The 25,868-nt window shown below is 47.1% G+C and overlaps 1 protein-coding gene across 2 annotated transcripts in view; it reads left to right on the forward strand.

The window, feature by feature from the left end:
• Positions 1-25,868, forward strand: part of SRRM4 (serine/arginine repetitive matrix 4) — a 148,338-nt gene that overhangs the window by 117,948 nt on the left and 4,522 nt on the right. For both annotated transcript variants that reach the window (XM_050924139.1, XM_050924140.1), the window contains exons 4-9: positions 1,354-1,428; positions 4,820-4,846; positions 7,410-7,460; positions 11,636-11,728; positions 13,570-13,732; positions 23,833-24,170. In XM_050924139.1, the coding sequence (XP_050780096.1) occupies positions 1,354-1,428; positions 4,820-4,846; positions 7,410-7,460; positions 11,636-11,728; positions 13,570-13,732; positions 23,833-24,170 (747 nt within the window). The remainder of the gene's footprint in view (positions 1-1,353; positions 1,429-4,819; positions 4,847-7,409; positions 7,461-11,635; positions 11,729-13,569; positions 13,733-23,832; positions 24,171-25,868) is intronic.

Raw genomic sequence — 25,868 nt, forward strand, 5'->3', positions numbered from 1 at the left:
GAGGTAACTGTCTTACTCTACTCAGCATTGGTGAGGGCTCAGCTGGAGCACCGTGTCCAATTTTGGGTGCCACACTTTAGGAAAGATGGGGACAAATTGAAGAGTGTCCAGAGGAGAGCAACAAAAATGAGAAAAGGTTTAGAAAACCTGACCGATGAGGAAAAGTTTAAAAAACTGAGCATGTTTAGTCTTGAGAAGATGACTGAGGTGGGATCCAATAAGTCTTCAAATATATTAAGGGCTGTTATAAAAAGGAGAGTGATGAAGGTAGAACAAGAAGTAATTGGTTTAATCTGCAGCAGGGCAGATTTACGTTAGAAATCAGGTAAAACTTTCTAACTACAGGGGGAGCTAAGCTCTGAAATAGGCTTCCAAGAGAGATTGTGGAATCCCCATCATTGGAGGTTTTAAAGACCAGGTTGGACAAACACCTGTCAGGGATGGTCTAATCCAGCCTCAGTGCAGGGGCCTGGTCTAGAGAGCCTCTCAAGGTCCCTTCCAATCCTACATTTCTATGATTCTGTAAATATTGGGACCCAGGAAAAGTCAGTGCTTGGATCCCAGCCTGGTTCAGTCAGATGCTATACAAGCTTCCCCCAGCTCTACTAATACACTTTCACCTTCCCCTCCCCTGCCCCAGCATCCCTGCCCTCCAGATTAGGGGCCCAACTCCCCACCACCACATTTCAGGGCTCAGCAGTCAGCGTGTGACCCCCTTCTCTGCAAACTGCCATGCCGGCTGCGGCAGCGCTAGGGATCAGACTTGCAATGAGGGGAAAGAGACCTAGAACTGGCGAGTCTATTTCATGAGGGAGCTAGGGTGATGGCCGAGGAAGGGGGATCATGTCTGTACTGGAGCCAGGGCTGTGACAGAGGGGGATTCCCTGAGTCCTTGGGAGAGGGGGGCAATACAGTGACTGTGGGGATTGCACTGAGTTCTTTAGGCTGTTCTCAGCAGTCAGCACGAAGCTGCTTATACCCCCACCACACAGTGCTGGAGCTTGAGCAGAAATGTCACCGTTTCTGTCAGGCCATGGTGGGATGTGGGCACCCAGGACCCAAAGGGACCCTGCTGCAGCACGTTGGGCAATGTTCTCTGCAGTCCTCTGGGCCTCCCCTGCACGCTGCCTGGCAGCTATGGCAAATTCAGGGGTCTTTCCTGATGGGAACAACACCTGCCAGGAGGGAATGAGTTTTCGCTTGTCCTCTAAGCGAGGACTGGAATGCAGGTCTCCTGGGTGAAAGGCGAGTGTGGTAAACCCCTGTGTCCCCAGCGCTCACCCCAAGCAGACAGACTCCTCCAGCTCGGAGCACCACATGCCCAGTAAGTAACATGTTGTCGCTGTTCCCCAGGTCTCCATCGTATAGCCCCTCGCCTGTGAAGAAGAAGAAGAAGAAGAAAAGCTCAAAGAAACGAAAAAGAAACAGGTATTCCCCTAAAACGCTCAGCCCCAAGCCCAGCATCTGCTCCTCCCCAGGCACTGAACGCAAGGCAGTTGAGTGCAGCTGGGTGATTTGAGTTAGAAGGAGGCTTAGAGGTAAAGGATGTCCATGCTGCTTGGCCCTGCTGTCTGGGCAATGCTGGCCCCTGTAGGGATGGCCAGTGCGACATCTTTGCGCTTCTTAACTCCCACATAACCCTGGGCTAAAGTGGGACAGAAGTGGTGCATGGGAGTCTCTGGGAGGGATCCTGGCTGACCCAGAGAGCTCCCACTGCAATGGGATCTCTGACACCCTTATCACCCCACCCACTCTCAGGAAGTTAGTAGCTGCATTGGCCTAGCAGGGAGCAACACCTGTGCTCTTCCAAAGGGTTGTGCGGAGCCTCTGCACAGGAGTGCAAGGGGCAGGAAGGCTGCCAGCTCTCCCTCCCTCTTCCCTTGCAGACCTCGCAGGGCCGGGCATAATTCAATTTTGTTCTCCAGAGGCTTTGGCATTAACGCGTGGGGTGTCCGCATTGCTCACCAAACGAGTGTCTGTCTGTCCGCAGACTCCTGCAGACAGCACTGGGCCAGGTTTCTTTCCTAGCCATTGGCTCTTTTGGTTTGTTCCCTCTTTTTTCAATGGAAGCTTAAATTCTGCAGAATTCTGGGACCAAGCAGCTGTAGGGTAGCCTGCACATGCCAGCTCAGCCCGACTGCTCCCATATGGCCTCAACGCCAGACCATTGAAACCTGCCCAAATGGCACCCTACACAACTCAAGGAGGTGCAAATGCTCATGAGGCAGCCTTCTGATGTCCCGGGGGTGGGGGCTCTAGAAATAGGATGGAAGGCTAGGACTAAACTCAAAGGCAAGGTTTACAGGAATCCGTCTGAGCCCAAACCGTTGTTTCCCCTGGCCCCCGTCCTCTGTCACCCCATTTCCATCCTGCTTTGTTACTAGTTCAATGAGCCTCAAAAGAACCCAAATATTGGAACCAGTGACGGGCTCAAACACAAACCCGATATGCCATATTCAGCCCGCCCCACGCACCCCCCCCCCAGCCCGAACATTTAGAACAGCTCGGGTGTTCCCAGCAGGCATCTCTCTCTCCAACAGGCCAAAAGTAGATCTGAATGCCTTCAAAGCAGGAGGCCTGCTGTGAGCTGGCCCCAGCTCCAAGCTGGCTAGCTCAGGCCCATCTCTAATGGAAAGAGCACGATTACATTTTTAAATATCAAACATTCCAGTTTCTTCTTCCAACCACTGACCCAATATTTGCTGAGAACAATGGGTGCCATCTTCCTCGGAAAGTTCATGTATTTATAATTGATTGAACCAACAAGCCAGGACAGTCTTACAAAAGAGACAAAACAAAAAGACTGAAAATTGAGCCCAATATTCAGGGAGAGAGAGAGAGAGGGACAGAAAGACTCCTCCAATGCATTTCACTACAAAGGAGCATGCCATATTCCTCCCAAAATTGTACCCTGCCCCAGCAATGATGGGCCCGATGGATCCTCTGCTGCTTTGCACGTTGTGTAGCCATGTATGTGGTGCAGAGCAGGGGCAATCGATCCTCCACTCAGAACAGCAGCCTTTAACACCCACTTTACACAGGTGTAAATGATGACCCCGGTGCAAACCAGGCCCACTAACGTTAATGGAGAGGCTCCAGATTTACAGCAGTGTCCCTGAGATCAGACTCAGGCCCACATATCTGTAGTATTAAATGGGTTGTGGGGCATTGTTAGGGGGCTTTCCCTTCACCCCCTTCCCTAGTTCTTGTCACACAGGCAGAAAGCAGAAGGCCAGAAGTCCGAAGTGCAAGCAATGTTGATTGGGGTTAGTTTCAAGCAAGCATATCCATAGTGCTGACGCCGCTGAGCCTTGCTTCCCAGTGTCCCATTCCTCAGCTCCTTAAGCAGGCATCATTACACCTGCCCTTGGTCCCACCTCTTACAATTTATGGTCATATTCCATTTTGGGGGGCTGTGAGTCTGGGGGCTTCGTCCCACCTCTTTTGTATCCCATGGGAGGGGGAAGGAGTGAGGTTGTGCTACGGTGAGGGACAGGCATTGCTTTGGCCTTTTAGTGCTTCGTTAACCTTCCCATTCATCCCCCATCGCCCCTTCCGACTGGTTGCTTGACCTTGCCTTGAGATAGGAGTTGAGGCCATCTTCAATGCATTATATTCCCACCATGCCCAGTAACACGTTAGCTGTTCTTATCTGTTCCCATTATACTAACAACCCATCTGGCTGGGCAGAAGCAACACACAGTGTCTTTTTCCTTGTTCACGCATGTTCGTAAGAATATAAGAATATCAAAACTCAAACAGGTAAACAAGACCCAAACTTCTATCTCTGGTTATAGACAGGCCTGACTCCTACATTATGTTACTAACCCTCCTAACAGGCATGTGTATAGAATCAACTCCCCTAGAACACAAGGCTTGACCATTGCATCAGTTCGAATCCTGCCCTCCACCACCACCATCATCAGGGAGTAAGGCCTGTAGAGCAAGAGAACCAACATGGTCAGGTTTCAGAGAGGCTGTGCTAGGTCCCCCACCCCACATTTAACCCAGGGGCAAGGATTTGGCCCAAAATAAAGAAAACTGATAGGCAAGGAGCCTTCCTGACTGCTCGATACAGACGGATTACAGCTGCCCATTGAGCTGGCTCATCTCTCCTCGCCAAGGCTGCAGGGCTGAATTAGCACCAGCAGGGAAAATTCAACCAATCAGAGGAATAAATAGACGCAGCTCAACAGAGCTCTTCCACCCAGGGACAGATTGTCAAGTGCTCAGCACCCACAAACGGGAGCCAGAATTTCAAAACACTCAGCAGGCAGCAGCTCCCAGTGGGACACTTACCAGCATTTCCAAGAGCTCAGTTCCTGGCAGGCTAAGCTATCTTGGGAAGGCTGGCACGTAGGGGAGTGTGATTCCTAGCCCCACACTACCTCTGACGGAGCTAGCGCACTAAAAATAAAGCCTAACTGCAGCAACGCAAGGAGCGGGACAAGAGGGACTAGCCACCCGAGTACGTGCCTCACATCTCAGATTGGTACATACACGGGGCAACAACTAGCTCCTCCCACCACTCACGCCTCCACAGATAGACTATTTTTAGCATGCTAGGGTGGTTGTGTCTCCCCAAGATGGGACATATGTCACCAGCTCGCAATGTAGACATATCCTTAGGTGGCTAAATGGCAGCTGAGGTCTATTGAAAGGTCCTTGTGGGGTGGACTCTTCTCTGAGCCATTTTAACACCTTTCCACTGTCTGTATGAGGGAGCTAGTTCAAATGTGTCTGTGTCTTAACAAATGTGGCAGTGTGTGTTGATTCCACAGTGACATCTACATTCAGTTTATATATTTGCTTCTTGCAGGTTATCTTCAAAGAAGAGAAGACACAGGTAAGGGCTCTGAAAGCTTTGCCACCCACTTACGCAGTATGGGGTAATTCTGCCCACATGGAGTGACAGGAAACACCATCGGACTCTAGGGACGTCCAGATTTGCTAGTGCTGGCGCAGGAAGGTGTAAGTTTTACCTAGCAGAGCTTATGAAACACCCTAGGCTACCCCTCCACCCGCAGAGCATCTGAGGTTAAAGCTTATTTGGGCCACCTCAGCCTCTTCCATTGGGGTGGAATTCAACTGTATGTGCTGCTTGACCTGAGTGGTGCTTTGGTCTCATGCTGGTCTCTCTATACACGGGTGAATGCTACCCCTGGTGAACTTCTGCCAGCACATACAAGCATAGGCCATGCACTAAATCCAGCTCCTGGAGTGCATATTTATAGCTAGGTTAAGGTTAACCCTTCCTTGAACTGGTAAATATTAAAAGGTAGAGTGCACAGACTTAGATGGACAGTATAGGAGTCATACATTCACTGAGTGTTGTTTTTGCCTTCCTATGTGCAAGGGCATTTGGAAGATTTTCTGCAGTGGTGGCCTGCTGTGCTGTTACACCAAAGGGCCTGACAGTTTTCCCTTTATGGATCCCGGCTTTGAGGCATTCCAATAGTTCCTGGGTTTTAATTTGTCCCTTGGGTGCCACAGCACTGTCAAAACCAGACATCATTTGCAACCTTGTTAGCTGTAAGGGTCCAGTGTCAGTGAGTGGAAGCCACCCTGCCTCCGACTTCACTGCTAGTTAAAAGTTCTTACTCTGATTGCTCAACGAGCTTAAAGGCTGGCTGGAAACTCTGTCCTAAACGTACAGACTTCAGGGCTCAACTTATAACTGAGCAAGCTAGTCTCTGATGTCAGTTTCCTACTGTGCTGGCTGGGCCTTGATCCAGACTGTAATTAAAGGTTCCAGAATGTGGATTTTAATGAAAAACTTGTGTTCCCAAGACAGCTTCTAGGGGCTTTTTTAGTGGGGAGAGGTGCAGCTTCAGAAAGCTGAGCTCAGGAAAGTATGAAACCTCTTTCTAGAGGCAGATCTGTAGTGGCTTGGCCTGCATTCTGAAACTGCATTTCTCTCATGGTGTGATTTACCAGCAAACCTACGCTGTGACGAGAATCCATCATCTGAAGGGCCTTGTGCAGGAAGCTCATTGTATCCTACTGTAATGGTCCCTCGCTCTCCCTCTTGGAGGGAGGCCACTCAGGCTGGTCCTGTGGGGCCAGACCAGAGTCTGCGAGACAAGCAAGAGCCCCTAATAGGGTTGGGCGATTAATAGTCCCTGTCAGGCTTTTGCCTGGGTTTGGGTGTCTCAAGCCGTCAGCCCTTAAACCAAGTCTATTTGGGCTGGCTGTGGCCTGGGTGTAGCTCAGGCAGCCAGCAAACAAAACAGTCTCAGGGCTGGGTTCAGCCAGCAAACAAACAGTCTTCCAGGGGAACTGAGTCCTGGGCTTGGAGAGGGACAAGCTACAAGCAAGCAAGAGTCTCATGGCTGGCTTTGGTCTGGGCGGGGCTCAGGTTGCCAGCAAGCAAACCACTCTATAGCTGGGCCTGGCCAGCAAGCAAAACAGTCTTAAGTGGCTGACTTTAGCCTGGGGAGAGCTCAGGCAGCCAGCAAACAAAACAGTCTACAGGTGAGTGGTAAGGGAAGCTCCTCTTCAGAGCTAGAGCCTCCTTTCACAGTGTAGGGGGTCAGCCACCCTGGGGTGGCAGGGGGACATAGGCCCACCCTACTCCACCACATCCCAGCCCAGGGCCCTGGCAGGGGCAGAATCAGCTAACACAGCATCGGCAGGGATCCAGCCACAAAACGCCGACTGGGCCACCCTTAGCTCTGCAGCCAGCTGCTTCGGGACTGCCCCTGGGCCACTTCCTGCCACCCTGGGGTTCAGTACCTCTAGCCTCCAGGCCTCTTCCAGCAACTCAGGGTAGATGGCAGAAGGCACTCCGGGCCACACCTCGTCGGCGTCTGTGGATTGGGCACCGCCCAATGAGAGTTCCTCTCAGGGACACGGCAGAGCGTCCTTCCCCTCCACAGGCTCTCCCCCAGCTGTGCTGCAGGGCCAGCCTTTTATACTTCCAGCCAAACCCCAGTACTTCCAGTGAGGGGGGCGGGGCTATCTAGGCTCCACCCTCCAAAGGGAGTGTAATAGTCCCTCACTCTCCCCACTCAGCCTCGCTACACCTACTCATTGAAGTCTTTGGCTCTATGGACCCAAGTCACCGCTGCTTTATTCCAGATATACACTGGTGTAAGTCCACTGATACCAATACATGTATATTCAATATATAGTTTTTATCCACTTTCTCTATAAGGCAGGTGGGATGATTGATTCCTTTGTTTGGGGCTCATAAGACAATATGTTTTTTTACTGAAATACAATGGACCAGATTCACTCTACTGGGATAAGTAAACCCAAGACCATTGCCGTGAATGGAATTGTGTCCATTTGCATCAATGGTGAACTAAACATGCCGGTGATTTCTGAGATACAATGTCCTGTTAGTTTGATTTGTTTTGGCTGATTAGAACTGAAATCTTCCAATTAATTAGCCATTTCTTATTTAGTTCCTCAAGCCCAAAAAGTAAAAGAAAGGAAGAAAGAAAACGCAAAAAACAGTAAGTAGAGATGTACTGAATTATCCAATGTGTTTTTGTTGAACTGTCCCTTTAAAAGTCATGGATGTGGGGTAGGTTTTGGTACCAGAAAACTGTTTGTTGGTATTGTATGGAGTTATCCACAGATGGGCACCCATCACAGTAAACGTCCTCTTGCATTTTGAAATCACATGCTTATTTTCCAGTTAAAGCAAGGTATGTTTTTATCCTTCCCAAGGAGGATTTGAATTAGAGCTGGTCAGTGTTTTCCAAACTTGAACATTTAAAATTTTGAAGCTAGAAGAACTTCGAGTTGGGGATGGAGGGATGGGGGAAAATCCAAAAAAGTTTGTAAAATGTTTGTCCCTTTTGTCTGACCAACTCTGCTTGGAACGTAAAGATCAAAACATCAGGGGCTGCCATTTCAAAGGGCAGGGGCTGCTCAGTGGCAGGTGCAAAATACACAGCTCGTACTTGGCCTTGCTGGGTGCTTGTGGAAAATTGAAGTACAGCACCTCCGAGAGACGGCCAATAGTGTCAGAAGGAGGCTTGGCACATGGAAAGGCTAGTGATCAAATTTTCTTCATGCTGTAGGGACAAAGGCATTCGAAAGCAGCAGTGTGCTTTGAGGATGTGCGCTCCACACTTGCCTCAATCTTGCAAACTATATGCATTCACATGTATGTAAGGTAACTATGGCCACAAGGACTTCATGCAATCGGGCAAAGGGTGGCTTGGGTGTACAAGTGTCCATTTGTACATGCAGTGTATGAAATCTGCATGCCCAATGTGGGAACAGCAGGCAGTGTTACCTGTGCAATATGCACATATCTAATTACACCCATAGCATGGTGCCCTCCTTTTTTGAACCTATAACCCCAGATGTGGTGAAAAGCAAGATATGTTTCAGGGAGCAGAGGCACAGTTTAATGTATGCTAACACAGCTGAGACACTACCTCAGTCTTTAAAGGGAATCCAAACTCCTGCAGGAGGGGTGCACTCAGGAGGGGAGGCTGAGAAGAAATGTGACCAGCACTGCAGAGTGCAGACCAAAATGACCCCTGACTCTGAGACTTCATGCCAGGACAGCCCAGCTTGAGGCGAATGATCACATGTCTGCCTGCGACGTTTAATCTGTGACGCAGTCCGGCTGTTGCCCCCTGTTGCTTTCACTCCCTTTAGGGCAAGGTTGCAATCCCCTGACTCAGGAGAGCTCATACCACTCCAGCCAAAATGAGGAACACCCTCTACGAATGCAGCATGACAGGGGTGTTGTGCTCCCCCCATTCCTTTAACTCCTGTCTTATCTAATACTAAGCACAAATAGCCCCACTGATTCCAGCGGGGTCACTCATGGAATAAGGCACCACTAACCATAAGTGTGGCAGAACCTGCCACTAAGTAAAGAAGAGGAACCAAATTAAATCAGGTGAAGGAAACTGTGTGGTTTCAAGGCAGCAGCTGTCCCCAGGGCAGACTCTGATCTCTTGAGCTGGGTTTTGATCCAGACTGCTAGAGTCTCTCTGGTTTGAGCTAATCTGCAGTGGGCCTTTCCCAGCAAGAACACAGCTGGCTACTCGTTCATTGGGACAGAGGAGGAAATATTCGCGTTACAGCTTCATTATTTGTGGTGTGGTTGGTCACCTAAGGCAGATGGTACCATTTCTGCACCCCGATGGGATGGCAAAAGCCTTAAATGAAGATTAACGAGGATAGTAAATGGTCCAGACTAATACGGCTGCCCCTCTGATACATGAAGGCAGACACAGATCTTTGTACAAGGGGCAGATGTTCACTATTGCCCACTCCAAGCATTCAAAAGTCATGAACCAACCCCCCCCAATCATGATCGGCTTGAAATGGTGAGATTTTTAATTAATAATAATAATTATAATACTAAAGGTGAGGTTCTTCTTATTTGCCTCGAATATTTTTTAGGTTGCAGCTGGGCCACATTTCGAAGCTTTTCTCTGCAGTGATGAAGGCTAGAAAGGTTTCTGCTTAGTTTCTCACCAAATTTCATGCCTCCAGCAGCTGGGACTTTAAGAAAAACAGCAAATATCATGAGAGTTGTGATAAGATCACACGAGTTGGCAACACGTTCCCCAAACATTCCTGTGAACAAAAAAACAAACCCGTCGAACTGGCCAAAATCAGCAAAGAGCAAATAATAAGCAGACACAAAAATAGTCAAACCAAACAGCCAACGAGAGTCTAAGTAAATGTTGACCCGACAGCTTTTGCAATGTTCAATCTGCTCTGGGCGGGATATTCTTTTGTATTGGGAGAGATGCAGTTCTCAAGCAGATGAGCTGTTGGTTTTATTATAGGTTGATTTATTACACCTGTGACAAAGTTCCTCCTCTACCTTGGTGGGTCCTGCGCTTATTGGCAGAGTTTGCTCACCTCAGTGATCTTCCCCACAGTCTGGGTCAACTCATCCTGTGTCTGATCAGGAGTTGGGAGGTTTGGGGGGAACCCAGGCCCGCCCTCTACTCCGGGTTCCAGCCCAGGGCCCTGTGGATCGCAGCTGTCTATAGTACCTCCTGTAACAGCTGCATGACAGCTACAACTCCCTGGGCTACTTCCCCATGACCTCCTCCAAGCACCTTCTTTATCCTCATCACAGGATCTTCCTCCTGGTGTCTGATAACGCTTGTACTCTTTAGTCCTCCAGCAGCACACCCTGTCACACTCAGCTCCTTGCACCTCTTGCTCCCAGCTCCTCACATGCACTTCCTCTCCTCTGGCTCCCCTCCCCCCCGCCTGACTGGAGTGAGCTCCTTTTTAAACCCAGGTGCCCTGATTAGCCTGCTTTGATTGGCTGCAGGTGTTCTAATCAGCTTGCCTGCCTGAATTGGTTCTAGCAGGTTCTTGATTACCCTAGTGCAGCCCCTGCTCTGGTCACTCAGGGAACAGAAAACTACTCTGCCAGCGACCAGTATATTTGCCCTCTACCAGTCTCCTGTACCCTACTGGCCTGGGTCTGTCACAGAGCCCAATCGTGTGACATGTGGGAAGAAATCCAGAATTTCTAAATAAAACAACGCACGTGGCCAAATAACAAAGCCACAAAATTAGATCATGCCCCAGCCCTCATGCTAACAATCCCCTCCTGGCTAACAAATCACTATCTCCATTAGCTGGCCCCTGCTGGCTAAAAATCCAGGCTTCGCAGATACCTAAAATGTTGCCAAATATGGGCTCTGACCAGCCACCAAAAGGAACAAATGCTGAAGCTGATAGCTTGCCACCAAAAGCCCCGTCATGCCCACTGCAGAGTGCAACCCTAGTGGCAGACAAGAAGAATGTTACAATCAATTGTAACTGCTGTATTGGAGCAAAGGGGGAGTGGAACAGGCCTCTGGATGCTGGGGCACATGCATGCATCCCTGCGCGCCTGTCCCTTTAAAACTGGGTGGTCACGGGGCGCGTGACTAGGAGCTAGTACATGAGCTACGAGAAGACAGATCTAAAGCTTCCTGCCTCTTAAGCAGGGGCAGCACACGAGTTTGAGTTAGATTCAGGGAAAGCCTACAGTGAGAGGTCTCTGTAGCAACCAGGAAAGGGCTCCCTGGAGGGAAAGATGTGCCTCCGCTTCCCAGCTGGAGGAAGCAGGGAAGGTGTCCGTCACCATGTATTTTGTGTTATTTTGAGCCTCTCTTGCATCTGCTGCTTATTAATAAACCCATCCTGTGGAAAGGGATATGGGCCTAACCTTGAGAGTTTCGTTTGGAGTGACCTGGCTGATGGGACTTCCCACTAGCTGACAGAGAGGCCCAGAAGTAAGGAGATCCCAGCCTGCAGAGTAGTTTGTGTTACAGTTGCCCAAAGGATGTTGGCTGATCAGTCGTGCTCTTCCAGCCTGGCAGATGCACGGATTCATAGAGGTTAAGGCGAGAAGGGATCATTACTGTCATCTAGTCTGACCTCCTGCATAGCACAGGCTGTAGAACTCCACCCTATGACTCCTGCTTCGAGCTCGGTGACTTGTGGTTGAGGTACGGCCTATCTCTTGGAAAGGCATGAGGTGTTGATCTGTAAACTCCAAGCAATGGCTAATAATCTTCACTGTTTAGAAAAATGTACACCTTATTTCCATTTTGTCTGTTGCCAGCTTCAGCTTCCATCCACTTGATCTCGGGCTGCCTTTGTCTGCTAGATTAATGAACCGTTTTCTTTCCACTCTGAAAAGATCTCGTAGCCGGCCACGAAAATCCCACCGCCACCGCCGCTACCACTCTCGCTCGGAGAGCTCCGATTCCCTCTCCTCTAGCTGCCAAAGCAGGTAATGGTGCCATTTGCGGAATTGATTTTCCTTTTGCCTAGCATCAGAGCTAGCTCAGGGCTCAGTCTAAACCACCGCCACGCACTGAGATGCTCTGTCTCCCTCTAGTAGTGGCTGGGACACACACAGAGGTGGTTGAGCCTGCTACTATCTTGGGTTGGATTGGGAGCAGTATTTTTAGCTCAAGCAGTTAGAGGCTCATGCTTTTAGATCTAGAGGTGCCAGGTTCAATCCCTGCTGCCGATGATCCTGCCAGGGACGCAGGTTAACATCATCCTAGTTTCCCAGGGTGACAGTGACCTGAAGGCACATGACCAGCCCAAGGCCTATGCACCACTGAACTCTCACTTTTAAGCCCTTAAAATAGGTCTTGGTACCTGGGGGGCTCTCATACCCAATGGATCTGTTTGCCATTGTCACTAAACAGCTGCCCACTTTGACACGAGTAGCCATCTTTGTTTTGGGCATGGCAGAGAGGGTGGTGGTATATGTCAAAGTTGCTGGGCAATGGAAGAGCTGTGTGAAAGGATTGTGCTAGACCTGGCCCAGGTCACTCTGCCATTTACACAAATACTCAACTTTAAAAACAAAGAAGATACTTTAAGGAATTTGGTGGCAGTGGTGAAGAGTTGTTGATCGCTGGAGGAGGGAATGCAGTGTGAGGACAAGACAATCATGGAACACATTAGAGCAAGTGGATAGGACTGCATTCTCTCAGAGGCATATCATCTCCAGGGTTTTAAGACCCCTCCAAATAGAGATGGAGACAAGCCACAAAAGTCAGATCCAGGTTTCATCTCGCACACTAAAGCACAGGGAGGTGTGGAAACAGAGTTTGTGTCCAGGTTGTTACCAAGTAAAACTTGGATCTGAGTCCAGGTTTGGATTCTGAACCCTTCCAAAGTTCAGAGGCTTTGGATCAGGGTCCAAACTTATCACAAGTTGCCCAGTTTCAAAACATTAAGAAAACTCGAATAGGAAGAGGAGTCAGTATCCACCTTTTCTCTCAAATTCCGGCAGCCAGCCACAACCTCGCCTGCCTCAAGGTAGCTATCAAAGAGGTGAAATTCACCTATGTGTAGTGGACCCATAATGACCCCTAGCTCTTACACAGCACCTCAGCCAGGAGATCTCAAAGCACTTCATGAAGGAAGCATCATTATCCTCATTTTACAGATTGGGAAACTGAGGGCAGAGAAGAGGCCCAAGGTCACCCAATAGGCCAGCAGCTGAGCCAGAAATGGAATCCTTGTCTCCTGAGTCCTGCTCCTGTGCTGTATCCACTAGGCCACACAGCCTCCTGTAAGCCTGGTGCTGGCTCTCTGCACAGGAGTTACTTTCCCCCAACATGCGGCGCCAACAGATAGGGTGGCCACTCACACGTTCCCGGAATACTGGGCATCCCAGTGCTTCTAGAAATGGTGGGAGAAACCTTTTTAAGAGCATGCTGCCCTACCTTCACCCCCACCGGCATCATCTTGCACACACGATGCATTCAAAGTCATGCCACACAGGCGGGTGAGTGCCATCTTGTAGTGCACACAACCCTGCTCCCCTGCCTTGACCTTGCATGCATGATGTGTTCGAGGTCATGCCAGTGGGCACAGAGTGGTGCACTCTTAAAGAGGCATGCTCTGTCCAATACCAGACAAAACCATGTCCGGGTTTGTCCCAGTATCAGACAGAGCACTAAAGTGCACTACAAGAGGACTGTCCGGTTTATAGCCAGACAAATGGCTTCATTACGCGGAAGATGGGACATTATTGGCACTGCTGCAATACAAATCACTAATACTACTAATAATTCATCATGGTTTGATTTGACGTTTCTCTTCCTTCAGGCACAGAGCCAGGTCTCGGGAGGAAGGCCACAAAGCAAGACGAAGATGCTCCCAGCACTGTTCAAAGAGCACTGAGAAGCGAAGCATCTCTGCAGAGGGTCAGGCCAGCCATTCCCCCCGCCAAACCCTTCAGAGCTACAGCTTCCTCTCAGCTAAGGAAGTAGTAAGTATTCTGCATTCTGCTTCCTTGTGCAAACTAGCCACCGAAACTTGGGGGGAAAATCCAGTATGAAATTTTTATAACTCAATTACAGTTACGTTAGACAAAGTTGGTTTAAAACTGTATTATTTATTGATGGTGCTGTTCTCCGACGTATTAGAAGTCATTCCTTTTCCTCAGCACTTACACACTGGGGGTGGGGTAGGATAAGCCTTTAGTCTATGAATAATGAATAGGGGACATTTAACGAAAAAACAGCCTCCAGCGATGGTATTTTACAGAGACGTGTTTGTTATGCAGTCATTGCTCAGCTGGATGTGAACTTAAATTTGCTGGTCTTTGTGCCCAATGGTTTAGTCCTTGGGGAGGGGATCAAGAGAATCAAACATATATGAAAGAAACATTTACATTGAATGAATTGGGGGTTTTTGGCGGGGGATGTTTGTTGACCTTCGGAATTCTTTTAAGATCATCGCTCCTCTTTGCTGACCAACCGAAGGGCCAAATTCTGAGCTTGTAGGCAGCTCCTCTTGATAGAACGGGGGCTGTGTGTGCAGCCGAGGGTAGACTCAGACCCAGTGTCTTGAGGTATCTTTTCATTTACATAGAGAGAGAGAATCTAATCCATGTCCTAGAACCTGTCCTCATCTTGCGAGAGAGAGAAAGAGAGAACTACATAAGGACCTGATTCTCCACCACACTGCACCTTATACAGCACTGTGCAAAACAGGTGTAAAGAGCTGTCAGGTCGGGATGAACTCTCTTCACACAGAGATAACCCACTACACAAGGTGCAACCCAGGGAAGAATCTGGCCTGCGTGTGTACAATATTAGAGATGAGTCTGAAACACAGCACTAAGCCCTCCAATCCACCATACTTGTAAATATTGTAAGCCTAATTCTCTCACTTATACAGCAGATGTAAATCAGGAATAATGTGACTGGACTCAGTAGCTACACCGATGTAAAGCCAACATCAGTGAGAGGAGAATCTGTGTGTGTGTGTTTAGAGAGAGAGAGAGACACACATGCACACACCTGTGTGTGTGTGTGATACACACGTGCACACACCAAGAGAGAAATATGTCACAGAATGGTGAGCTGTGAAGTTTTTATTGGCATGAAATTTCAGTTGCTGCATTACTGGTGACGGGTGAAACTGACAGAGTTAATAGCTCATCCCAAAGGATGGCCAGTCAAACGGTTACATTGCATCACACCATCATGTTTTCTGTATAAGCCACTTACTTTACAGACAAACTCTTTAAGAAATCTTTTAGAGAGTTTAAAAATCCCTTTAATTGGGACTATTTTTTCTAGTCCTCTGTCTCCGAAGCCAGGCTTTCTCATGAGACCAACTGCTACAAAAGATAATAACTACAACGTTTTAGAAACCTCTAAAGACTATCTAAGATCGAGCATGGTACATGCACTCTGCACTCCTTTTGCATAGGTGTAAATGACCACACAAGGCAGATAAAAATCAGCCTCAGCATGTTTATAGATATAGCTGCAGGTTATGGGTAAGAAATATAAGTCATTGGGACAGCTATATTCTTTCTACTTTAGCCTACTAACATGAGCAAATATTCTAATAACAAAAATCTATCTGTATATTTACTATGCCATCTGTCAGTGTTCCCCTTTGTCCCAAACTAAAATACACACACTCAGGCCATGATTCAGGAAAGCACTTAAAGCACCTGCTTAAAGTTAAGTACATGCTTCAGTATTGTCCAGAACAAGGACACTTTTCATGAATAAGGGCCTTAAATATCATGTAAAGAATAACTGACGATGGAAAGATGATGAATAAACATTAATCTTGTGCTTTAGGAATGACCTATTTTGTGGTTTCACTCTGCCTTTTGTAGATTAAGTGGTCAGGTCTTTGACTAGGGCAGGATGAATATTTTTCCATCAAAACTCTTTTTGATGGAAATTTGGGTTTTTAACTAAATTAAAATTTGCATAACATATATCTGCTTTCTGCAGAAAATTTTGACTATTTGTTGAAAAACTGGACATCTGAAGACGTAAGCTGAAAAAAACAAAAAACATTTTGATACAGCAACGCTGCCGTGGTCCTGCATGGGGGTTGTAGTTCCATTGATTCATACCACCCATTGTCCTCTGTGGGCTGGATTCCCTCAGACTATATCTCCCATGATGCACCATGGCAGCTCAGTCAGAGGGGAGATTATGATGCATGATGGGAGATGTAGTCTGACTAGGAAGCTGGGCCCATAATTGAGATTGCAAGTGTGAAAGCTCAAACGGCAACTCCCATGAACCACTGCGGCTGCATTCCTGAATCTAAGGATTTTGGTTTTGGCCAAAAGTTTTTTGAGGTTCCTCCCTTCATTTTCTGTCAACCCCCACCCCACCCCACCCCCCAAAAAAAGTTGAAACTTTCTTTGGGGGAGGGGAGGGAGTGACATGAATTATCTTTTTCATTTTAATTGGTATTTTCCATAAAGAATAAAACCATTTTCTAACCAGCTCTATCTGTAAATCATTAGAAAAAACACATTGTGCTATCCATTGCATCTCTCTCTCTCTTACTTATATACACGTGGGTGCACACAAACACAGAGGAGACAACCAATAATTTCATGCTTCTTTGCTTTTCTGTAATAAATTTCCTAGCCTCATCCTCTATTTTCTCTCTGCTGAACAATTAATAACAAGCAGCCACAATGGAAACCTACTCAGAACAGGATTACATGGCTATCCCTCGGTGCACTGAGAAACTGAGGGTAATATGCAGTATCTATTTTTAAACAGAGGAATAACAAGCCCCTTAACCTGCTGTAGCTGTTTTACTACACACTGATACAGATATATTTCATGCTGCTTTGCTTTTAGGAAGTCTTAGGTGAAATGAACAATATAAATACCTCTAGGATATGCATCTAGTTGCTTTTGTTGTATCCAGGAGCAGTGCCAGGGTTTCTGGTGCCCTAGGCAGAATTCGGGGGTGGCATTTTGTGCGCTCCCCACGGGGCACGCAAGAGCTTCTGGTTCCACTCCCATCACACCGCCGAAGAAGGACCCTCAGCCGAAATGCCGCAGGCGACAGCAGCAGTCATTGAGTTGCTCAATTGCCTGCCGCTGTTTTCTGCGGCACGTCAGCAGAAGGTCCTTCTTCAGCGGCGCGACGGGAGTGGAACCAGAAGCTCCCATGCACCCCGTGGGGAGCACACAAAATGCCGCCTCCCCCCCCCGAATCCTGGCGCCCTAGGCGACCGACTAGGGTCGCCTAATGGAAGCGCCGGCCCTGGTTGTATTTGATGATGATGACTGCAGACTGTACACTGATACCTCTCTCCAGCGCCCTGACTTCCACTGACACTCCTTTTATCAGCAGCTAAAACAAACATAGTCTTGAGCCAAATTTTTAGCAAGCCCATAGGCCGGTTTGGGGTACAGTTATTTCAAGCAGAGCTAATTATTTCTGTGCTAACATTAAGATGGAGGAGGGGAAATGCCAGCCAAGGCAAAGGGTGTCTCAGCATGAGCTGGGAAGGTTTCAGAAGCCTTGCAAGAAGCCTGGTTTTGACTACATGTTGTTCCATGTTTTCCAGCCATTTTGGTTTTAAATAGGGAAGGAGTTTCTTTTAACACCCCAGCGGCATGTAAAGCAACAAACAGTCTCCTTAAAGTTCAAGGGTAAAAGAAGTTTAAAAAAAAATGTGGGTTATTTGCATATCTAAATATGCAAATTCGGGTTTCTATTTTTTAATCCCAGTCTGAGACTTGCATTGTGCCAAAATCCCTGCACTGTTTGGGGTTGAAGTCAGGGTGGAACAGTCTGACTGTCCTGGGCTGGAGGAGTATGGGTATATTTGAGCCTGAGCAGAGAGCACTGGCTGGAGTCCAGTAGCGGGTGGGATGGGTACAGCTCTGCCAGTGCACCTCACACCTGGTCTGCAACACCCCCAGCTGTTCCCATTCAGAGCCTCCCCAGAGCATTTGTTTCCAACCATGTAGGCTGGTGAGATTTCGCAAGGCCAACAAACTTTCACTTTGGGCTAGGCTGGAAACTCCCACTCCAGTAGCTGTCTGATGTAGGCCATATGGGCGTGTAGACAGACATCCAGCAGCAAACAGCAAGTGCAGTGATAAACACGCCTCACTGTGATATTCCTCTGTTCTTGCATATGATAGGTGTCTGGCATTATTTGAATAGACTCAGCCTAACCTTTATTGTGCCAAGGACCCAATCCTATGCTCTCTGTGCAGGCAAAGCTCTTCTCAAAATCACGGCAGATCCTTTCACTGAGTTTTGCTACAGTCAGGAATAGAGGGTTGGGCCCTTTGTGCGTGTATCTTATTTCCATGCACCGATATCTTTATACAGAGCCATTCGCTTTAACGGGACTTAAACACAGATCCACAGTTGGGATAAATCAGCAGCACTCCATTAAAGCCAAGGGACTCATGCCAGTTTACCCCAGCTAAGGGTCTGGCCCAGAAATCAGTAACACGGTATCTCCCTAAAAGCTTGCTGAGCACATGGCCCCTTTCTCTCAAGTGAGGCCTGTCAGCAGGTGGCAGTTCCAATTCCAGAAGCTCATCAGCAATCTGTGCTGCCTGTATAACCTGCTGCCATAATGAATAGCAAGACTCGATGGGGTCATTGACACACATGCTTTATTCCTTTCATTATTAGCATGCCAAGAAGAAGAAGATTAGGCACTTCCTAAAAAAAGAAATTAACGCTACTTTGAAATGAGTTTTACAAAAGACATAGACCCAGGAAAGAAATCTTGCAATTATAAACCGTGCCGTGCAGAGCTACTCATGGCAAGATCTCATTCCCCATATGGCTGAGAAAATGTATAGCCGTATCTCTCCACGGGGCTATTTAAAGCACAGTAAATGGACTTGTTCAGTTTAATTGGAATACTCTTAGTGATTGTATTTTTGTAATCTGTTGGGCTGTGTGGCCTCTTGATCTAGGATTTTAGTAGAAATTAAATTCTGAAGTGTAAGTGAGGGCCTTTTTATTCCCTCCCCCCCTCCTTCATTTTGATTAAATAATGATTTGAAACAGAAAAACAATAAATAAGTAAGCGGGCTCCCTCAAGGGCAGCTATAGATCCCCCAGCAAAAGCTAAAGGAAGCGACGTCTCCTGAGGTTATTTAATTACTTCTTAGAAGTTGGGGAGGTTTGAGGAGGGGAATCCTAATGTTCACACAGAGCAAATTAGGCCATAAAAGACTAGGCACTTTAAAACATGCCTTCCCTCCCACGCCCCCAATAAAAGATCATTAGACTTCACTTGAACTCTGTACAGTGTTTCATACATGGTGTTTGGTGTATAGTTCGTATGGCTGATGCTTCCTAATACGCAACAGAAGGAAGGAGAGTAGGGGTGATCAGTGGTGAATTTCACCACAGAACAGAGGGCAGCAAAAGAACTGTTCACCACGTATCATCCCTAGTAAGTCCAATTTTGAGGGCTAAAGTGATGCAGATGCTGGTCCTTTGGCGCATGGTTGAATTTTATGCCAGGTGTCTAAGAAATAGTGGAAATCTTTCCAATTAGTTGCATCCTGGTTGTCACTAATGTTGTGGGAGAGGGGAATAGTCAGCTATTCTCCTCTCCCTGACAACCTGCTATTATACTAGGTCAGGCCCTCTGGCCTTCAGATGTGAAATATGCAGCACTGGGCAAGGTTTCCTGGTGTTTCCTCTTACCTCCATATTGCTGGTACAGGTACTAGGTAACTCAGCGGATGGCTGAGCTGGGTATAGCATGCAAGTCCCAGGCACTTATGAAGTGTCAACAGCGTCTCTAGCGCAAGAGATCATATGGCCAAATCCTGACGTCTTTACTCAGGCAAAACTTCCCATGGAGTCAAAACTGAGCAAGGACCATGGGATATGGCTCACTGAAGGCTGGGTGTCAGGGAGGCAATGATTGTGTCATCACCTCTGGAAATGTTATTGGCAATTTGAATAGGGCAAGGAGGAGGAATTGGGCAGGGAGAAAGGAAAGGTCAAAGGGGAGAGAATCTGGATCCCATATCTCTTCTCAGTGTGGACATAAAGTTTCAAGAGTTAACTTAATTTTTAAAATGTTGACACAAGGAATGAAATTTGCAAGGGGAAGAGAAGATTTAGCAAAACGTTTTAGCACTTAAAGTTAAGCATATGTTTAAGTCCAGTTGACTTCAGTGGGGCTTGATTACCTTCTTAAGTGCTGTGCTGAACTGGGGCCGAAGGAAGGAATGTATTGACTCTCAAATTATTAAATGACCTTGCAGTATACTGAGAACAATGACCACTTCCGAGCCAGACTTCAGCAAAGCTGAAACAAAAGCAAGTATCCCAGTCCTTACAGACACCCTAAGGGGGCTACTTTGGAAATGCTGGGAGCAAACAAAGAAACATTTAATGTGTTTCCGGGCAGAGAGAAGAAGGATCTTTAATTTTTAGGACATTGATGAGGTGAGGGGAAGGACAGACATTTTACGAGCAGAATCGGCCAGCATCCTTCAGCATGGATGCTGGAAGAGTCCAAACCCAAGATATTCTGATACTTCACAATTTATCCAAAGATTCCTTACCCGTGTAATCATAGAATAGCTTGAATTTTATTTTCATGAACCTTTGCTTTAAATTAAAAATAAATATAGGAGCTGGGGTGTCAAAAGCCAGACAAATCTAAACCTAGGTTCAGATCCATTCTTAAAACAAATCTGGCAGCATATTCCAGTCTATATTCCAGATCCCTATAATGAATGATCTCAACTAGCTTCCCCATGTCTTGAGGTAGGAAATGGGCAAGAAGGAAAACCATTGTGTTTTTTGCCAGCAACTAACATAGTGGAGCCTCAGTTCTCACCAGGTTTTCAGGCCCTATGTCTGTGCTTTCCAATGACCCTAAGGGTTGATGCCAATTCAGTGGGAACTGGACACGACTCCACTGAAAATCCTAACCTGTGTTAATATGAACAGTAAATAATGATCATGTGATGTAGTTTGGGGACCAACAGATACGTTGTTTTCACACACAATATTTGGGGGCCAATAGGTTCCTTTTCCAACCCATGAATTGCTTGTGTATTCTGGGCCTGACTGCTCCCACTGGAGTCAGTGGAGAAGTCTCTGGGTTCATCACTAATTCTGGACAAATCCTCTGATGGAAGATGGGAGCATTTCTTTGCTGGGAAATTTCTATTCCGTGCAAAATGTTTTCTGTGTTCCAACCAGCCCTGCTCAAAAGGTATGTGCAGGTCTGAGAAAAGGCATCGCATTGATTCCCCTTTTTTTGGACCACCATTGCCCCAAAGCACGGAACCCCAAGTATGGGAAGTGTGGTGCAGTAGTTAAAGCATTGGACAGTGACTTGAGAGATTTGGCTTCTGTCCCCAACTCAGCCACTAATCTTGTGCCAGTCATTTCCCCCCTCTGTATCTCAATATCCCATCCTGTTCAATGGGGTTGGTGGTACCTCCCTTACATGTGTGATGGGAGCTTTCGTTCCGTAATATTTGTAACCTGCTTGGAGATCCTCCACTTCAAGGCACTATCAGAGAGCAAAGTGGTCATGGCAAGGCTTGGATCATCAGCCTGTGCCATGTTTCGACAGCTTTTCCTTTGCAGTAACTCCACTTTTGCTTTAGTGGTCGGTGATTTTCGCCTACTATTGTTGCAGTGCCAATTTGCCCCTGCCGCCGAATCAGCTCCTACCATCCTATTGAGCAACCCTTGGATTAGACTAAGAGAACAACCCACTGTGACGGGAGCTAGATGATGCGTGCAAGTAAGCCTTCTGAGAAGGCCCCGTCCAACTGGCTGCAAAAAGTGTTATGGGGCACTCAATATGAACTGTGACCTCTGGCGGATCCGTGTTTGTTCTGACCCCAATGCCTCTGCTGCACCGTACCTGCAGCCCAGGTTCAAAGCACATTGCCCCAGAGCATTGTGATGTGCCTTTGTGAGGGGAATAGTCAGGAGTCATGAATGACACCCGGGTCTTTGAAAGCCACCTTGCACAGGAGCATTTCCTGCCCTGGTCGCATTAGCGTTCTTCAGCATTAAGCTTGCATTGCTCCCCTCTGCACAAAGCAACGAGGGACGATATTTTATGTATCAGCCAAATAGAGGTGCATGTTGTAAAAACTGAGGGCCAAATCCTTGGGTGGAGGAGGTGTGAATCAGCCCAGCTCTAGAGCAACACTGATTGATACCAGTTGAGGATTTGGCCCTGGAGCTGTAGTTCCCAGCATCATTTATAATAAATCAATATATATTGAAGATGTTTAGTCTAAACACACCAAGGGCCCTGATCATGCAACCCAATTGCATTCGGTCAGTTACTGCCATGAGTCAGGGCTACTTATCTGTGTCTGCATTGCAGGACAAGGCCCCAGGTTATTTATTAAATTAGATCCCACCAAAGACCCTCTAAGATCCTCTTATAAGCAACAGCACATTTATTACACTGTCCTTGAACCACACCCACCACCAATCTGACTGCTGATTGGGAACACGGCCCAGCTCCCACTGATGCCAGTGGCAAGACTTCCACTGAATTCAGTAGGGTTGTTAGTTTTGTTTGGGTGTATCCCTGGAGGTCTCATCACTTGACATAATCTTTAATTAAAGATTAATCTGTATTTCCTGGAGACTGCAGGTCAATCCTGGAGGGTTGGTCAACCCTAGAATTCAGTGGGACTTGGATCAAGTCCTTATAGAGATTTTCAGGGTTCCATCTGACAGCCATTGAATTTTGGCCCTGACGCTACAATCAGACTAATGCATGTGGACTCTGGGCCCCGCAAAGACTCCGCTGATGTCATTGGGACCCTGCACAGGTGCGGAGGTCTGCCGGCATGCAGACCCATTGAAATCAGCAGGGCTTCCTGTGGCGTTAGGGTTTTAGCCATACAGATCAGATTGCAGGATCAAAGTCTTTGTTTGCCCCCCCCCCCCCCAAACCTTTCTCTAACACACCGCAGGGAAAATATTTTTCCTTCCTTATTTTTTTTTTATTTTTCTCAATATTATTTTGTTTTTTGAACTTCAGTGTATCTGTGGGCCAGCATGAAATCAATGGGGATTTATTTAAATCAGTGGCTTTTCATCCCGAATAATCAACCTAGAGGAATTTACTAAACAAGATGATTAAAAACAAAACAAAAACGTCTTGAAATTTAAATAGCAAAGAATCAAACAATTGACGGTGAGGATTTGAAGAGAGGGTTTATGTTTTTTCTTGTAATTTGAGACTCTAATGATGGACTTATGTTGCCCGCTCTTCCCTTTTTCTTACACCGTACCTACTAAAGGAGGAATTCTTGATTGGTAAGTGGATGCTATCCGCCAGACGCTAGGGACTTTATTAGAGGTCACTCAAGAGCATTAGCTATACCTTCTACAGGGGGAAAAAAAGCACACAAAGAAATATCTGTATTCCTTTTATTTCCAGAGGGATTTTAATTTTTCTGGGTTTTTGTATTCTTTTTATTCCCACTCCACACACCCCTTTTTTTCTTTTTTGAGTTTCAAAGCGCTAACTTGTTTGTTTGCCAATTTTTCTTTGTACATAAAGACCTTTTTTGTGACATTTGAGTCTCCTTATTAAGGAAACTAAAACAAAAAGTCAATCATTTAGAATTTTGTTCCATTTTTGTTTTATTTCCGATGAGTATGTAGTTTTTTGTATGTATATTCCTATTTCTTTCCCCTGCCCCACCTTTTAGGTTAAATAAGGGTTGTTAGTTTTTTAATATTTTTTTCTGATTTTTATTTACATATTTATTCTTTTGTTTCCCTTTTTTTAAAAAAAAATCTTTTGTTCAACATGGATCGCATGCTAATACTCTTTGCATGATGTCTAAATCTTCCAGTTATCATGTCAGGGGGAAAAGAAGTTTCTTCTTTCTGTGGTTTTTTTCAGGGATATGTACTTTTGTTTTTTGGCTTCTCTTCTTTGTTTCTTTCTTTCTTTGTTTCTTTCTTTCCTTTTGTTACAGTGCATCATGATGGTAAAATTTCTTGGTTTATTTAAAAAAAAAGTCAGACAATATAAAACAAAACAAAACAAAAAGTTCAAACACTGTCAAATGGCTTTTTTGCTTTCAGATCTCAAAGTCAGGGTCATCTGCTGACCTCTTTACCAAAACAGACAGCCCGCTTGGCAACCTAGCCAGTCGGAATGGAGGGGCTCATGAATCTGACTCAGGAAACGATACTTCCTCCCCTCCCTCCACTCAGACAAGCTCAGCCAGGCCAAAGGACAGCCAGGAGCAAAGAAGCCTAGCCCACAATGGCTTTGGCCATGCCTTCTCACCTGGGAAGCCCAAAATGACCAACAGTGATAACAGCTCTGATTCGGGAAATTCCTTCACCAGTTGCTTTTCCCAGAGCAAGGGAACAACTTTGGAAAATCTCTCTCCAGATGCCCAGGGACAGGACCAAAGGTCAGTGATTGCCAATAGTCAGTTTGCTATGTCTATTCCAGGAATGACTCCATGTCTTCTGCTCGCTTGACTGTCGCAGGTGGTGAGCCAATAGGAATGTATTTCTGTTCTTTATGTGGCTAGCCATAATTCAGATCCAGCAAGTCTGTCATCCCGACTCCAATAGTGGCTTCAAAGCAAAGTGAAAAACAACCCATAATGCACCTGGGCAATGGTGTCAGGTGTGTGGAATTCCTTCCTGACCCCTGTGGCACTTAGTTTATGCCGTGAAGGATGCTAACTTTAATCCATTAAATCTTCTCCTCATCCCTTAGCCTCCGTGTGCACCAGCCCCCGGCCCCCCCCCCCAGGCATTCAGAAGAGGTTCCGCTTGGATCCAGATACAGACATGAATCAAAGACCTAGATCCAAACACTGGGGCATTCACAATCTGCATCTAGATGTGGCTTGAGCTCATATCTCATTGACTTGTTGTGACCTTGTAGCAAAAGAGCAGGAAAGGTCACTAGCACATTCAGGCAAACTTCTAAACGCTGGATGGAATGGTTACAAACTGTCCTGTCTCGTCTGTAGCTGTTCATGTTTGGTAAGCAGAGCTATATGCATTGAAATTTAGGCTTTCCAATCAACTTGTTCCTCTGGCCTGGTTCACTCGGCCAAATGCCTGCATAGCTACCTCAGGCCTAAGACTGTGTTTCCTCCATGTGGGTAGTGCTAAGCAGTGACCAATCCATGAAGGACGAGCCCTGTGCATCACCTGCATGCAGCAGAGCAACAGTGACTCGCTGCACGGGGCCACAGATGGGAGCACTGGGACAATGGCAAGTGAGGCTGTGCTCACCACAGTAGCACGAGGCCCATGGAGAGGTGGGTGGCAACATCAGTAGCTCTCCCATTCCCTGCAGTAGCTGCCATTGTCCAGCAGGCACCTTGGGACAGAAAAGTCTTGCCCTTGGGTCCCTCACGTGCACATGAGCATGTTCTCTGATGTCCGGACTTTGCCCCCTAGTGATGAGGGTTAGTGTGACAATCAGCGCCTGGCAGCTGCCCTGGCTGGAGCTGGGAAGGAGGGCCAGTGCCGATGAAGGAGACTGCATCCCAGCTCCCCTTCCACACACATTTCCTACTTCTCTTCTCCAGCCTGACTGACTGCCGTGAGGGGTGCAGCAAATGGGTCATGGAGCTTTGCAGGCAACTGCCATGAGGGTTTGGCCACCTGTGCATCCATTTCACGTGCAATTCTCTGTTTGTGAACAAATGCTGAAGGCCCAATGAAGAGAGCTCGACTTTGTGCTCTGATCTGGGCAAATCGGGGCTAGCTCCAGTGGAGTTACAGCAGCATAAAACCAGTAACATTGAAAATAGGAGGGTCAGGCATCAATGTTTTACCCTAAAGACACTATCCTGCTCCCAGTCCCATGGGTGCAGCTCCCATTGACATGGGTGGGTCTTGCATCCATTTAGCTGAAAGCAGAATTTGGCACTTAGGATTGAATCCTGCTCTCCCATCAGTGTAAGGCTGGAGTCAGGGATGTCCCTCCAGATTTACCCAGGTATAACCTGGCACTGAAATCTCATCTTCTGGGAGAGCCTGATTCACTGTTGTGCCCACTCCGGTTTCATACAGCAGTCACTGTTGAACCCAGTGGATTTAATAGGAGGGTGGAACCTGCATTGATTTGGATCCTGTAAGCAGAA

The sequence above is a fragment of the Gopherus flavomarginatus genome, chromosome 15, assembly GCF_025201925.1.
Source record: "Gopherus flavomarginatus isolate rGopFla2 chromosome 15, rGopFla2.mat.asm, whole genome shotgun sequence".
NCBI classification, from domain to species: Eukaryota; Metazoa; Chordata; order Testudines; family Testudinidae; genus Gopherus; species Gopherus flavomarginatus.